The sequence below is a fragment of the Thalassophryne amazonica genome, chromosome 10 (assembly GCF_902500255.1).
Source record: "Thalassophryne amazonica chromosome 10, fThaAma1.1, whole genome shotgun sequence".
Lineage (NCBI taxonomy): Eukaryota > Metazoa > Chordata > Actinopteri > Batrachoidiformes > Batrachoididae > Thalassophryne > Thalassophryne amazonica.
Genome location: NC_047112.1, coordinates 47,319,263 through 47,336,352, shown reverse-complemented (window position 1 = coordinate 47,336,352; position 17,090 = coordinate 47,319,263). Strand labels below are relative to the sequence as shown.

The window sequence follows — 17,090 nt, the reverse complement described above, 5'->3', positions numbered from 1 at the left end:
TTCACACCTGTTTGTTACACAAAATTGACGAACTCACTGACTGAATGCCACACTACTGTTATTGTGAACACCCCCTTTTCAATTTTTTTTTTTTTTTTTTACTAATAGCCCAATTTCATAGCCTTAAGAGTGTGCATATCATGAATGCTTGGTCTTGTTGGATTTGTGAAAATCTACTGAATCTACTGGTACCTTGTTTCCCATGTAACAATAAGAAATATACTCAAAACCTGGATTAATCTTTTTTGTCACATAGCACTACTATTATTCTGAACACTACTGTATGTATAACGGATTTTGTCCATTTTATACATAACAGTTTTTATAATGGACAAAATTCACTGGTCCACCTGAATCCATTCTATGTGAGTTTTACAGTATTTTGAACCGTACAGTAAAAAATACATGCCATTGTAAAAACAAACAAAACAACCAACCAACCAACCAACCACTACATATACGCTGAACAAAAATATATACACTTTTGTTTTTGCTCCCATTTTTCATGGGATGAACTCAAAGATCATTTTCTATATACACAAAAGGCCTGTTTCTCTTAAATATTGTTCACAAATCTCTGCTAGTGAGCACTTCTTTGCCAAGATAATCTATCCCACCTCACAAGGGTGGCCTATCAAGATGCTGATTAGACAGCATGATTGCTGCACAGGTGTGCCTCAGGCTGACCACAATAAAAGGCCACTCTGAAATGTGCAGTTTTACTTTATTGGGGGACTCGGGGGGTTGTCAGAAAACCAGTCAGTATCTGGTGTGACATCATTTGCCTCAGTGCAACACAGCTCCTTCGCATAGACTTGAACAGGTTGTTGGTTGTGGCCTGCAGAATGTTGGTCCACTCATCTTCAACGGCTGTGCGAAATTGCTGGATATTGGCATGACTGGGTGACATGTCCAGTATGCCGGCTATGCAAGAACTGGGATGTTTTCAGCTTCCAGGAACTGTGTACAGATCCTTGCAACATGGGGCCGTGCATTATCATGCTGCAACATGAGGTGATGGTCGTGGACGAATGGCACAACAAAGGGCTTCAGGACCTCGTCACGGTATCTCTGTGCATTCAAAATGCCATCAATAAAATGCACCTGTGTTCACTGTCCATAACATACGCCTGCCCATACCAGGGCCACCATGGGCCACTCGATCCACAACATTGGCATCAGCAAACCGCTCACCCACATGACACCACACACACACCGTTTGCCATCTGACCTGAACAGTGAAAACCGAGATTCAACCATGAAGAGAACACCTCTCCAAGGTGCCAGATGCCAACAAATGTGAGCATTTGACCACTCAAGTTGGCAATACAGTCAGGTTGAGATCGTGATGAGGATCATGAGCATGCAGATAAGCGTCCCTGAGATGGTTTCTCACAATTTCCGCAGACATTCTTTGGTTCAGCAAATCGACTGTTGCAGCAGCTGTCCGGGTGGCTGGTCTCAGACGATCCTGGAGGTGAACATGCTGGATGTGGAAGTCCTGGGCTGGTGGGATGGTTTATCTCGGCAAAAGAGAAGTGCTCACTAACACAGATTTAGACAAATTTGTGAACAATATGCGAGTAAAACGTCTTTTGTGTATATAGAAAATATTTTACATCTTTTGAGTTAAGCTCATGAAAAATGGGAGCAAAAACAAAAGTGTTGCGTTTATATTTTTGTTCAGTGTACATGTGCATATATTTTATGAAAGGTTCTAGGTCTATCTAGAGTTGTCTGAGTATGTAGGGGATCAGAAAACCTTCTGAATGTACCATAAATAATCTTTGCTTGTTATGTTTTCTTTACTTACTGGTGAAGACAATAACGAGTATGATGGCCATGTCAACAAAAAGGAATTGGAAGTCGCCAAGATTACTGAGAACCTTACAAAAAACAGAGCACAAACCCATGTCAAAAATCACAGTATGGCATTTTTCAAATATGCTAGATAGCTGAATAATGTAAATATAAAAACTCATAAATAAAGGAGAGTACAGTAAACAACTTTTTTTTTCATAAGAAATTTATATCATCCGAACTCAGACTGCTGCTTCCTGTGTCCTATTCTTTATAAGTGGATAACTCTTTTAGGCTGAGTATGTTTTTCTGGCATGACCCTGATTTATTTACTGCCAATTATTGGTTGTGCTGATTTTGTGGGAGGCACAGTTTAGGATCAATGTGTTATTAATAATATGGAAATTTCAAGTGCAACTTTCACAATCCTTTAGTGTTCCCTAACTCATTACTCAGAGAAGTACCACTTCATTGCATTTCACTCCAACCTGTTCCCATGTCCTTGTTGGGCTGCAACACACTCTCAATATTAAGCACTACATTGTAAGACTGTATAAATAATGAGATCACTAATGCAGTGGGCACAGAAATCTTGAGAAACTGAACAACCAATAGGGACACACTCCAATTCTCTTATATGAATATCTTTCCCAGTTCTATATTATTCTTAATTTTGATGTTCCCGATTCCCAGTTCCCATTTGATGTTCATGCAGTACTAGATAGGACTAAGTAAAGTAAGGTACGTAATAAGAGGATTATTGGTGCTACATAGGCCTTGAGGCCTGCTGATACCATGTGCTAATCTCAGTAGCATGAAGTGGATTAGACTACGACCTCCTGGATGGGATGTCAGTCCAACTCTAGTTACTTCCCCAGCCAAGGCAGGTACCTATTTACAGCTGGGTGGGCTGAAACAATGCAGAGTAAATGTTGTATCTAAGGGCTCAGACAGATAGCATGAGTGCATATTGACAGTCCAACTACTTATCCCACTAAGCTACATTCCACTGGCGGCTAGCCCATAAGGGGTGCTGGGGTGATATGGAGGGAAAAAATTATAAAATGTATTTTTTTAAAAGTATTGTCAATGTCAGTTGTTATATGGCTGGGGGGGCCTGGCTGCCGGTTTGTTTCTGTCTTTTGGTTTTCCTCCCAGGTGGCGTGCGTTTGGGACTGAGTGGCTGTGTTGCTGAGGCTGTCAGGACCTCACCCTGATCACCTGCGACTCGTCAGGACTCACAGCTGTGGTGCATCTGGATGGATTGGAACATGTTGGCATTTAAGACTGGAGTGCACAGTGTGTATTTGCCAGAGACTCGACCTTGTGACCAGACGGGTGAGATCGTCGTCTCGGGAGCCATCTCATCAACAGCGGATGCTGAGAACGTCCAGGTTTGATGCACAGTCTGTGAAAGAGGAGGGGGTGAGGTTTCACGCTCGTCAGCACACTTCCTGAGGTACGTTAGATTTTGTGACTAACATTTATACAGTCAGTAAATGTGGTGTCCCTCACACCTTATTATATTGAGCTGTACGTTAGTCATGTATCAGCTTTCACTGCAGTGGAGTTTTGGGAACTGATTGTTCCATGCCTGCAGGTTGGGAAGCTGATCAGTAATCAAGCCAGGAAGTGTTTGCTGTTTGTACACCTTTAAGTGTTCTGTGTGTAGAGTGTGGACTCACATAATGGTTCCTTCTTTCACAGACTCGGTTGTTGCGGCCACCTGGGGGGTGTCGGCGGGGTCCTTGGGTCCGAAACAGCTTCTGGCTCCGGACCGTTAGCGCTGCTGGGAGCGCACCATGCCAGGCCGCACCTTTTGTTATTATATTATCACTGTTATGTATTAAATTCAGTTAGCCTTTGAACCGTGCTCTGCTTATTTCATACTGGGTCCTTCAAACGCTGGTCGGTTCTCCGAGCTGCGTCCGACACATAACAGTAGTCTCTGGCCAAACATCATGGACCCGGCGGTAGCAGAGACGGTAACGCGCCGGGAAGGCGGCAGCAGACGTTCAGTGGTTATCCGGATCAGTTGCGGGGCTCTCCGCCCGGAAGGTGCGTGTTTGAGAACCCATTACTGGATACTGATTTGTGCTCTCTTGCAGCCGTGTTCCTGTGTTGTGCCTTATCCGTGGGTCGTGGTGGAGTGTGACTGGCGACGGCTTCGCGTCACGCTCCGACCGGATAAGAGGTTTAAACGGGAGCTGCAAGAGTGCGTTTGTAATGGGTTCACGCGCACGGCGGAGCTCTGTTAGCACGGGTCGCTGGGCTTCCTGTGTTACAGTCGTAGCCCCGTTTCCCCGGATAAAGGTAACTACTGCGTCTGTTGTATCAGCTCCGGCGTTATTTAGTTGAGCACATTTTGGTTGTGTGTTGCACTCAGCTGCGCACATAAAAGCAGCTCGTTTGTTTTTTCTGTCGCCAAGGGGTTTTTTTTTTTATTTTTAGCACTCAGGCTCCCCCTTGTGGTGACTGAGTCACGTTGCCGTCAAGCTCTTGAGTAGGAACAGGTGTGTTCCATTTGGTTGAGCTTGACGGTATAACTCACTGATTTGTTTTGTGTTAGTTCATTTTGTGTGGGTGTTTTTTGAGTTGGTTTTTGTGTGGGATTTTATTTTTTGTTGTCCACTATTTGTCTGGGGTTGTGACCCTGCAGCCTGTCTGGAAAAGAACAACAAAAAACAAAAAAAAACAAAAAAAGGGACCCAAACAACTGTGTGTTGGTCTGTTTGTTTTTCCTTTTATTTCTTTTTGTTTCACATCCCCAGGGTTAGATGGAACGGTCCCCTGGGGGGTGATGGGGTGGTACTTGGGTTGTTTTTTTCTTTTTTTTGCTTTTTTTTTTGTTTTTTGTTATGCCCTCTCTTCTCCTCTGACTCCAGCCGGGTGTGCCGTGGTGTCGGCATTGCTGGAGGGGTGCAGTTAGGTTGTGCTGGGCGTTTCCCAGGTGGCCTCTGCACCCGGGAGGGGAGGGGGGGGTTTGGGGTATCTTTTTGTTTTCCCCCCCTCAGTTTCCGCCCTCAGGGTTTGACTGTGGTGTCCTCTGGGGGGGAAAGGGCTGTAGGCCCATCTAGCCATGGACGGCCGGGGCTGGGTCCATTGGTCATGAGGGGAGGCGTCTCCTGGGGTTGACGAGTGGTCCTCTGGGAGGCGCTGGTAGTCCCCGTGGGTGACGTTGGATCCCAGAGGGACCTCGGTCGTGGTTATTACTCCTGGAGCTGGCGGGAGGCCCTCTGGGGGGTGTTGGTCCCTACATGTCGTTTGGGGGGGAGGAGGGGGGGTATTTTAGCATTTTTGTTTGTAAACTCAAGTTTGGGTTTTTCTTTTCTCCCCTTCCCTGGGGTTTGATGGAACGGTCCTCTGGGGAGGGGGGGGGGGGGGGGGGGTTAGTATTTTTATTTGTAAGCTCAAGTTTGGGTTGTTTTTCTTTTCTCCCCTTCCCTGGGGTTTGATGGGACGGTCCCCTGGGGAGGGGGGGGTGTTTTGGTTGTTTGTGTTTTGTTTTATGACTAATTACACATGTTTGGATAAAGGCTGACCGCACAGGTGTAAGAACTCCTGGCCACACCTGTGCTAAGAGACTGTCAGAAACAAGGGCAAAGATGCAGCCAGTTCAACCAGTCTGTTGGAGGATGAACGCGGACGCGGTTTCCAGCCATGGTCCCTGGAGGGGGGTGTTTCTCCTGGGCCAGGTGTGTGTGGTCGCCGGGAGGCTTCCCGTGAGGGTGGGGTACTGTTATATGGCTGGGGGGGCCTGGCTGCCGGTTTGTTTCTGTCTTTTGGTTTTCCTCCCAGGTGGCGTGCGTTTGGGACTGAGTGGCTGTGTTGCTGAGGCTGTCAGGACCTCACCCTGATCACCTGCGACTCATCAGGACTCACAGCTGTGGTGCATCTGGATGGATTGGAACATGTTGGCATTTAAGACTGGAGTGGAGTGCACAGTGTGTATTTGCCAGAGACTCGACCTTGTGACCAGACGGGTGAGATCGTCGTCTCGGGAGCCATCTCATCAACAGCGGATGCTGAGAACGTCCAGGTTTGATGCACAGTCTGTGAAAGAGGAGGGGGTGAGGTTTCACACTCGTCAGCACACTTCCTGAGGTACGTTAGATTTTGTGACTAACATTTATACAGTCAGTAAATGTGGTGTCCCTCACACCTTATTACATTGAGCTGTACGTTAGTCATGTATCAGCTTTCACTGCAGTGGAGTTTTGGGAACTGATTGTTCCATGCCTGCAGGTTGGGAAGCTGATCAGTAATCAAGCCAGGAAGTGTTTGCTGTTTGTACACCTTTAAGTGTTCTGTGTGTAGAGTGTGGACTCACATAATGGTTCCTTCTTTCACAGACTCGGTTGTTGCGGCCACCTGGGGGGTGTCGGCGGGGTCCTTGGGTCCGAAACAGCTTCTGGCTCCGGACCGTTAGCGCTGCTGGGAGCGCACCACGCCAGGCCGCACCTTTTGTTATTATATTATCACTGTTATGTATTAAATTCAGTTAGCCTTTGAACCGTGCTCTGCTTATTTCATACTGGGTCCTTCAAACGCTGGTCGGTTCTCCGAGCTGCGTCCGACACATAACAGTCAGTTTTAGTAAAAGTATGTGCCAACATGTAATCTGAATTATTAAAACAACATTTCCACAAAGTGACTCTCATTCAACAGTGCATTTCCACCGACAGAAGCACAGAACGTATCATTTCTCTTCTTGGGTGTTCACTCATCTGCCCCTTAAAGTGCAGTGAAATGACCAATTGTGTATGTTGCTAAGGAAAATAATAAATATTTGGCCAACTAGCATCGCAAAATTTAATATCTTCTGGGCGAGACATTTGGCACCCATGGACCAATTGTGTGTGGTTGCTAAGGAAATATAAATATTTGGACAATCAGCAGCACCAAATTTAATGGCTTGGGTCTCCTGTGGAATTATCAAAATGCTGCTGTTTTTGGCAGAAACAGAAACCCTACTGACATTTGGGTTATATTTATTTTTTGTCTCCGTGTGTTTTGCTGGAGTAAGTTGAAGAACTTTGGGACTTTATGATTGCTGCGTGCTCCTCCTGGCCGTTATGTCTCCGTGGTTTTCAGCTGTGGACTCGCCTGTGGATCCCACTTCAGCTCAGGTGAGCCGACAAGCTGTTAGGATTTACTCCCAAATGTTGCTCCTGGTGTGGAAATGAGGATTTATTTTATTTAAGATAAAACGAAAGAGTGATGTTTGTTTGATTTAAAGCTAGTGGTCGTAGCTCCCCTAGTAATGAGGATCAGCCCACAGAAGTGAAATATTCTTTGGAGTATTCCACTGTCTAAAACGAATGATTTGGTGTTTTTTTTTACCCCCCAAATAATAGCAATTTGCTTTTTTTTTTTCCCCCGAAATTCTAACTCAGCCACTACTGGGTTTACACAAGACGCTTATAGTCAGACTAACAAGTTTAGAAAAGGATTAATTAAGTGGCTTTGTATACTTGATTTGCTTTGTCCTCTACACTGTTAATTAATTTTAACCAATTTAAAGGTTTTGGTGTTATTAGTTAGCCGAATTATTTAAGTTATTCGAGCTTATTTTGCCTCCAGTCCCCTCAGTAATGTTCATGCAAATTATTAATGTTCTCTCTCTCTCTCTCTCTCTCTCACACACACACACACACACACACACACACACACACACACACACACACACACACACACACACACACACACAAAAATTGGTGTCAAATGGTGAAATATTTCTTGCTCAAGAACTTGAGTGTTGTATTTGATACTGTTCCTGTCCAAAGTATAAATGAGGCCTAATATAGCTGTAAATGCTTAACTTTATCTGTGAAACTGCTGATTTTGAGAAGGACATGAAATGATTATTGTGGAATTGTAATAATTTTCCGACTGTTCATTTGAATGCCTGTACTGGACTCGGCAGGGAAATCTATTGGCACACCAGCCCCACCAAGATTTTTTTTCCACCAGCCGCCACTGCTACATTCTCTGGTTTATTGTGGTTCCTTATTACTGCCACATTTCATTTATTGGCCACTTTTTGCCATCCATTCTTTGTTTGTTGTTTTTGTATTACTTTTATTGCAAAAGATTTCATTATAGTCCTCATAACACTCTAAAAAGACATGTTGGGATTGCTCCACTGTGTGCAGCAATAACTGAGACCCCTTTGCCATTCTCAAGTAGGAGTTCCTGATCATGCTTTCCAGGAGACACACACACACACACATACTTTTGCATAAAGCTCCTGAACTCAAGTAATGGAAATTGCAACATACAGAGTAGAGAAGAGTGACGCTGATGTACTGAATGATGCTGTAGAGGGCCATGAACTTGAACACGCAGAAGGAGGTAATGAGAGCAGCGCGGCCTTCCCTGCAGAAACATGGCAACAGTCATTCTGTCTTCAAGACATACAATATATGATGGATGGAAAAAAAAAGTGCTTTATGAAAACTATTTCAACAATGATTTAAAAGTTTTGCTATTTAATTATTTAAAACAAAAGTGAAGAAACACTAAATAATCTGTTACAGCACAATTTGGATTAAGTTGCACTCAGTCGCTTCTGTCTGAACACTGGCTGAAAAAGCAAATTTAACCTTTATATTTAGTTTAATATTTGCTCAAATACTTATGGCTTCTGAAAATAAAGAGAATGTGTAAAAAATTGCTACAATTCATTAAACACCTTCTCACACAGAAAGCGAATGGGGGTGTTTGGAGCCACCTGTAGAACTCTCCACCCAGATCACCCACTAGATGCCACAAACACATCACACAATGCCACATGATTGGTGACACTCATCAGGGTGTGTTCTGCTCATGTTAAGAACACTTGCCACTCACTTTCACTGGGTGTGCGATCTCCCCTTTACACACGACTAACTTGCCATGCAAACATCCTCTGCACAACAGGCTTCAAAGCACCATGTTGTTCAGAAAGCCCAAATCCATGATAAAATGGGAAGGAAAAACCCACACGTTTGATAAAACACTAGCCAGGAAGCAGCAGATGACATGCCACTGAATATAGTGGTTAATATGCTATTTTGTTAAATCCCTTGAATTAAAGCTGAATTTCTACACTATGAACACATATCAACTTAGTGCTACTATTCTGTTCATTAAGTTCCTTTCAACATTTTTACAGTGGAGTTTGAGCTTCACTTTCTAAATGATTTTGCTGCTGTTCTATATGTATGCATACAAAACAGAAGAGGAAAAACCTGATAAGACTTGGAACACAGGAAATATTAGGAGTCCTGGAAGTGAAAGGTGAGGCAACTGAAGCCTCCAGTTCTGACAGAGAGATTCCACCATGAGCCCTCTTCAGAGCCTGAGCAAAGGAGGAATGAAACACAGCACACATGTGGGAACTGGAATTAATCTGTTCCATTTTCAAACTATTATGTCACATGATAAATACTTTTTGAAGTGGCTGGACATACAATGAGGAAAATAAGTATTTGAACACCCTGCGGTTTTGCAAGTTCTCCCACTTAGAAATCATGGAGGGGTCTGAAATTTTCATCTTAGGTGCATGTCCACTGTGAGAGACATAATCTAAAAAAAATAAAATAAAATCCGGAAATCATAATGTATGATTTTTAATAATTTATTTGTATGTTACTGCTGCAAATAAGTATTTTAACCCCACCAACCGCCAAGAATTCTTTCTCACACAGACCTGTTAATTTTTCTTTAAGAAGCCCTCTTATTCTGCACTCTTTACCTGTATTAATTGCAACTGTTTGAACTTGTTGCCTGTATAAAATACACCTGTTCATACACTCAATCAATCACACTCCAACCTGTCCACCATAGCCAAGACCAAAGAGCTGTCTAAGAACACCAGGGACAAAACTGTAGACCTGCACAAGGCTGGGATGGACTACAGGACAACAGGCAAGCAGCTTGGTGAGAAGACAACAACTGTTATGATTATTTATTAGAAAGTGGAAGAAACACAGGATGACTGTTAATCTCCCTCGGTCTGGGATTCCATGCAATATCTCACTTTGTGGGGTAAGGATGATTCTGAGAAAGCTCAGAACTACACAGGAGGACGTGGTCAATGACCTGAAGAGAGCTGGGACCACAGTCACAAAGATTACATTAGCAACACATGATGCTGTCATGGTTTAAAATCCTGCAGGGCAGCAAGGTCCCCCTGCTCAAGCCAGCACATGTCCACAACCCCAAGAAAACCATCCCAACCATGAAGCATGGGGGTGGAAACATCATACTCTGGGGGTGCTCTTCTGCAAAGGGGACAGGATGACTGCACCGTATTGAAGGGAGGATGGATGGGGTCATGTATTGCAAGATTTTGGCAAACAACCTCCTTCCCTCAGTAAGAGCATTGAAGATGGGTCATGGCTGGGTCTTCCAGCATGACAATGACCCCAAACACAGCCAGGGCAACCAAGGAGGGGCTCAGTAAGAAGCATTTCAAGGTCCTGGAGTGGCCTGGCCAGTCTCCAGACCTGAACTCAATAGAAAATCTTTGGAGAGAGCTGAAACTCCAAACCTGAAAGATCAAGAGAAGATCTATATGGAGGAGTGGATCAAAATCCCTGCTGCAGTGTGTGCAAACCTGGTGAAAAACTACAGGAAACGTTTGACCTGTGTAATTGCAAACAAAGGCTACTGTACCAAATATTAACACTGATTTTCACAGGTGTATATACTTATAAGTGTAATATTTGCAGCAGTAACATGCAAATAAATTATTTAAAAAAATGATACATTGTGATTTCCGGATTTTTTTTTTTTTTTTTGGCTTATGTCTCTCACAGTGGACATGCACCTAAGATGAAAATTTCAGACCCCTCCATGATTTCTAAGTGGGAGAACTTGCAAAACCGCAGGGTGTTCAAATACTTATTTTCCCTCACTGTACATACATACATACCAAAAAAGTAGAGACAGTAAGGTGGACATACATACCCCACAGTCATTTGCTCCATCTCCGCACATCCCCACAAAATAACTAAAAACAAAATAATAATAATTATAATTAAAACAGTCACTGACATACAAATTTACTGCTGATATTTTATGAACGTTTCTAAGTACCAAATAGCTGATGCTGTGGATTAACAAACATCAGGATCAACAAACATTACAAGATTGAAACTCACTCTACACCCTGCAACGCCTCAATGAGCTGAGTTTTCTGGTCTGGGGCCATTCTGGCAAACACGGTCCCATGCAACACCAACTACAACAAAGACAGAAGCCACGGGGAGGCAAGACGATTAACAGTAAGAGCAACAACAATTGAAAAACTGAGATGAGGTCGCAGTGATTTCCTGATGAACCGATTTCTCACCTTTTGAAGCATGTCGGGGAAATGCTCAGCAATGACAGCAAAAGATTTGCCGTTCATTGCAAAGTGGAACAGATCCCGTGTTTTGGGCTCATCAATGTGGCACTCATCCTCCACGCTGATGTTCACTTCCTGATAAGATCAAAGAATAGATTTGAACCAAATCATACATGATATGGCTGATGTCACTAAATAGTAAAGAATATATGAGAGATTATGATTACCTGTATTTAATATAACTTGTGCAATCAGAACTAGGGATGGGTATCGAGAACCGGTTCCTTTCGGGTATCGTTAAATTATTTGTTCCATCGACATCAATAACCTTTTTACTTAACGATTCCCTTATTGGTCCTTCAGAGTTTTTGGGGGTGTTTGTCAGGAAAATTATAATTTCTCTACATTGATTACAGACTCTGCAGCGGGTCTGTAATCAACTTTTCTGCAGCGCGGCTTTGCTTTGAACCTTGAACAAATCAAAGCAGTGATTCGATCATTGCTTCGTTGATTCATTTTTTTTTCTTTCGCTTTCCCCTAAAGAGCATATGGCTGTGAGTATTATTTATCTTTTTTTATGTTAAACCGACCTGTTATGGTCTTCTGAAACAGTTGATGTATTTTATAACTTAAAAATGGGACTGATGCTAACACGTTAGCATGTCTATGGCATTTTCAATATTAAAATTAGCATTAAGCAGTTGCAGCTGTCAAGTGTTTGTTGTCGTAAAAGAGTGAAATGTATTACAAATTGTAAAATTTTAATTTATTTTTGTTTATATATTATTAATAATAGCAAGCACAACAATAATAGTAATAATACTAATCTAATGATTATATACAATTTTAGAGAAAGAGACAAAAAGAACCTGAATAAAAACAACTGAAAATATAAAACCAACTAACAATGAACATACATAAATAAATAAATAAATACATACATACATACAGAAATAAATAAGTGTTTCCTGTGAACACCTAGTGACTCTTACACCTCCATTTCATTCCTGTCTTATTTAAGTTTAAGGACAGTTTGTTTCGGTCAAACCATATTTTCAATGTGTTAATTTCTTCAGTGATTTCCTCCAGAACTATCTGCCAAACTAGAAAACTCCTGCATCCTAGTAAGAGCAGAATACTACTGGAATGAATTTGAATAAGTTTTTTTTTTTTTCCCCCTCACCAAAATGAATGCTGCACTCACTGCAGTTTATTGTCTGGAAAAGCCCCAGATTGCATTTCAGAGCTTCTAGAATTCAAACATTGTCATGCAGGTGGTGTTGGGGGGGTAATTTTGGGTTTCAGCTTTTTTGTTTTTCACCACTTTCATCCCTGAATATGTGAAATCATGAGTCACTTTTGTGCGGATTAAAGTTACTAACTGGGACTCCTGTCTTGTTGCGAGAAAGAAACGAGAATCGTCCTCCGTTCTGTTCACACAGCTCCAAATGCTGCGCGGCTCTCTGCCGAGTCAAGTTAGAACGAGTCCAGTCGGAATTAATAACTTCAAAGCGAAACACTGATTTGTTTATTTTTTATTTATGTCCAGAGATCAAGGATACAGTGACCAATTTCATATTTATTTACTTTAAGACTCAATGAAATGCATAGAAAACCTGTAAAGCCTACTTTTAGTACAAAATTCACAAGAGGTATCAATAAGGGAATCGATAAGGAATCGGATCGATAAGCAGAATCGATAATGGCATCGATATCGATAAAATCTTATCAATACCCATCCCTAGTCAGAACCATACTGTAATGGATTAAACTGCACCCTACAGTTGTCTGTTTTTATGATCATGCATTCAGTTCCATTCAGTTCACTTTACCATATACTCACATCACCCTGTTATGTATTTTGAAACATGGGATTTTCATATTTCATACAACTGACAACAATACTGCTGTAACCACTGTCCATATGCTGCTGTGCAGACCCTGATATTGATATCACTGTTAAGATACAATCACCTCCAACACCTTCTGCACTAGCAAAAGATATTTACAAATACATGTGACTGTGTGTGCCTTAGCAAGCAATAAATTTAATGACAGGAAGTATGCACTCCAAGTTCTCACCACCCGCTGAGGCATCTTGCATGGCTTGTCAGCATATCTCCAGGTGATCTTGGCAGCCTGACCATCATGAGGAGGAATCGCATCAGCGATGATAACCGTGTCATCAGGAGGGATCATCCCACAATCCCGAGCTACTGAGATAGCCGTCAACATGTTGTCACCTACAACATGAATGTACGAGGTCTGTCAATAAAGTATAGGTCCTTTTTATTTTTTTCAAAAACTATATGGATTTCATTCATATGTTTTTACGTCAGACATGCTTGAACCCTCATGCGCATGCGTGAGTTTTTCCACGCCTGTCGGTGCTGCGTGTGAGCACTCCTTGTGGGAGGAGTCGTCCAGCCCCTCGTCGGAATTCCTTTGTCTGAGAAGTTGCTGAGAGACTGGCGCTTTGTTTGATCAAAAATTTTTCTAAACCTGTGAGGCACATCGAAGTGGACACGGTTCGAAAAATTAAGCTGGTTTTCGGTGAAAATTTTAACAGCTGATGAGAGATTTTGAGGTGATACTGTCGCTTTAAGGACTTCCCACGCAGTGGGACGTCGCGCAGCGCTCCGAGGCGCCGTCGTCAGGCTGTTTCAAGCTGAAAACCTCCACATTTCAGGCTCTATTGATCCAGGACATCGTGAGAGAACAGAGAAGTTTCAGAAGAAGTCAGTTTCAGCATTTTATCCGGATATTCCACTGTTAAAGGAGATTTTTTTTAATGAAAGACGTGCGGACGGATTGCAGCGTCGGCTCGCAGCCGCCGTGACGCTCCGCCACAGGAAAAACACCTCTGTTGGAAGCCTTAAGGACAAGTTGGAACATGCCCAACTGTTAAACAATTTCTCAGATACTCACTCCACTGAAAGCCATCAAAAGCCACCTGGATTTTACAAATGGTTATCAACACGGAGGTGTTTTTCCTGTGCTGCCGCACCGTGCCGGCTGCGTCCTGACACGCGGACACGTCCGCACGTCTTTCATTAAAAAAATCTCCTGAGGTGGCTTTCAGAGAAGGAGACAGAGACAGCTATAGAGGTGCAAAGTACAGATTTAGCAAGGAAGTGGCAAAGGCTAAATCCATGTACAGTTCACGTCTGCAGCAAAGGTTCTCTGCCAACGACTCGGCCTCTGTGTGGAGGGGGTTGAAAGAGATTACCAACTACAAGCCCAAAGCACCTCGTTCTATTGACAACCTGAAGCTGGCCAACGACCTGAACGTCTTCTATTCACGTTTTGAAGTCATGGACTCACACCTCCCCACCGCCCACACAACTGGATATTCAAACACTCTGGACCTCCCCCCTCTCACCGCTGCCCCCCCCCCCCCGCGCTGCCCTCTCGGTTCAAGAGGAGGATGTGAGAAGACATTTCATGAGGCTGAATCCACGTAAGGCCCCAGGCCCAGACCGTGTCTCTCCTGCCACCCTGAGACACTGCGCTGATGAGCTGGCCGCAGTCTTCACGGGGATCTTCAACACCTCCCTGGAGTCATGCCATGTTCCAGTCTGTTTCAAGTCCTCCATCATAGTTCCAGTCCCCAAGAAACCACATGTCACTGGACTTAATGGTGAAGACTTACAGGAAACGTTTGACCTCTGTCATTGCCAACAATTGAGTTGAACTTTTGTTATTGACCAAATACTTATTTTCCACCACAATTTACAATTAAATGCTTTAAAAATCCTACAATGAGATTTCCTGGAATTTTTTTTTTTTCTCATTTTGTCTCTCATAGTTGAAGTGTACCTATGATGAAAATTACAGACCTCTCTCATCTTTCTAAGTAGGATAACTTGCACAATCAGGAGCTGACTAAATACTTTTTTACCCCTATGTACTTCCAAACATTCTTGAGACCAACTTTTTTTGTCTTTTTTTGGTAGGCATCATGAAATACAGAAATCAAATTGTATTCCTTCTCCTCTTTGATCCTCTGATGATATATTCAATCATCTTTACACTTATATCTATTATCCCTTTTGACAGTTTTGTGTTATAAACCAATATATATGGCTTTGTAACGCAATACAATTGATACAGCAGCCACAACGGCACACAAGTGGGTTTTTTTCAGGCTTCCTGCACACTCCTGCGATATTTTCGGCTCCTGCGCATCCTGTGCCTTAGATCTTGGTTCAAAGGTTCAGCACCCCTGGTCTACAGGGAATCCCTAGCATTAATTAGGCTTACGTATTTCCTTGGTTAAAAGCCTGACCTTGAACTGGGACCTGCCTCATTTAATAATCGGGTCAAAACTTTGTCTGAAAAATAAAGACCTGCCTTAAATAAGTGCCAGACATTATGTGCATTAAAAAGATTACATTTAAATGGTCAATGGACTGCATTTATATAGCGCTTTTCCATCTGCATCAGACACTCAAAGCGCTTTACAATAATGCCTGACATTCAACCCACTGTCAGGGTGCTGCCGTGCAAGGTGCTCACTACACAGCAGGAACAATTAGGGGATTAAGGAATTTGCCCAAGGGCCCTTAGTGATTTTCCAGTCAGGCTGGGATTTGAACCAAGGATCCGCTGGTCTCAAGCACAACGCTTAACCATTTGGCAGAGTTACTCTTTTTTCTAAGTCAGCTGCCGAGTTGCACCCTGATTTATGCTTTTGCAACTCTACATCCATGGCCATGCAATGACATCGACATGCGCATGACCCTTTTAAAGTTCTCCATCACGACTTTATGCAATTTACCATACCATTTTTTTTCTTTATACAACCATCAACCTCCAAACCAAAGACACAGTATGTAGAATTTCCTCCAGGAATTGCGGGTCATGTCTTTTCCTTACTCTGTTGTGAAGTTGGTCATATTTGTGGGTTTTTCTGCCAAATGTATTTGATCCATGATTGAAATGTCATCGGTGTATGCACTGTAAAAATTTTAAAATATGACAGGAGTGAAAACGTAAAAGTGATCAATCACAGACTTTTTCAGTCACAGTCATTTAACAGGTGCACGTCATGGGGAGGGTTCGCAGCCAGGCAGAGGGCTCTGATCTCAAGGTCTTTGGTTCATCACCCCCAGGGACAGGTGTGAAATTTAACACCATATTACAGTCCAAGTAACAAGCAGCATTTTGTTAATAATCATCGGCCTTGAATTACACCCCGCCTCATTTAGGTGCTGTGTCTGAGCATGGTTAGAAAAAAATAAATGGCCGGTCTTAGAATCAAGGAAATTCTTTACCCAGTTTCCTTAAATCAGCGAGTGTCAGTGCTGTACTTCATTTCGTACCTCTGTTACTGGTCATATCCAGACTGCTGTGTCCGGTACATGCGAGAATTTTTTAATGGAAATACATTATGGGGCAAATGCCCAGTGGTAGCGTTGTATTAAAGGTCTATGTCCACGACCGGCGGGCCAACTTCTTATTTTATTAGCTCCGATAGATTAGACCCCTCCGACTCCTCCGGTACTCCATATATACAGAGACTGTTCCGGCGTGAGCATGTTTCTAGCTTGAATTGCTCGGTTTAGACAGGCGGCCAGCTCTAGGAAGAGTCCTGGTGGATCCGAACTTCAAAGCAGCAGAAATGTTTCTGTACCTTTCCCTAGATTTGTGCCTTGAGACAATCTTGTCTCAGAGCTCTACAGACAATTCCTTTGACTTAATGCTTGGTTTGTGCTCTGACATGCACTATCAACTGTGTCACCTTATATGTAGGTCCCACAGTTGACAGTGATTTGGAAAGGTCCCATAGTGTGTGTCTTTCCAAATCATGTCCAGTCAACTGAATGTACTCCAGGTGGATTCCAACTAAGCTGTAGAAACATCTCAAGGATGATCAATGGAAGCAGGATGCACCTGAGCTCAATTTTGAGTTTCATGGAAAAGGCTGTTAATACTTAAGTACATGTTATTTCTT

At 42.9% G+C, this 17,090-nt stretch overlaps 1 protein-coding gene across 2 annotated transcripts in view; it reads right to left on the bottom strand.

The window, feature by feature from the left end:
* Positions 1–17,090, bottom strand: part of atp13a3 (ATPase 13A3) — a 184,698-nt gene that overhangs the window by 36,291 nt on the left and 131,317 nt on the right. For both annotated transcript variants that reach the window (XM_034179954.1, XM_034179955.1), the window contains exons 22-28: positions 13,217–13,377; positions 11,141–11,269; positions 10,950–11,029; positions 10,756–10,798; positions 9,033–9,142; positions 8,082–8,178; positions 1,814–1,886 (exon numbers count right to left, since the gene is read on the bottom strand). In XM_034179954.1, the coding sequence (XP_034035845.1) occupies positions 1,814–1,886; positions 8,082–8,178; positions 9,033–9,142; positions 10,756–10,798; positions 10,950–11,029; positions 11,141–11,269; positions 13,217–13,377 (693 nt within the window). The remainder of the gene's footprint in view (positions 1–1,813; positions 1,887–8,081; positions 8,179–9,032; positions 9,143–10,755; positions 10,799–10,949; positions 11,030–11,140; positions 11,270–13,216; positions 13,378–17,090) is intronic.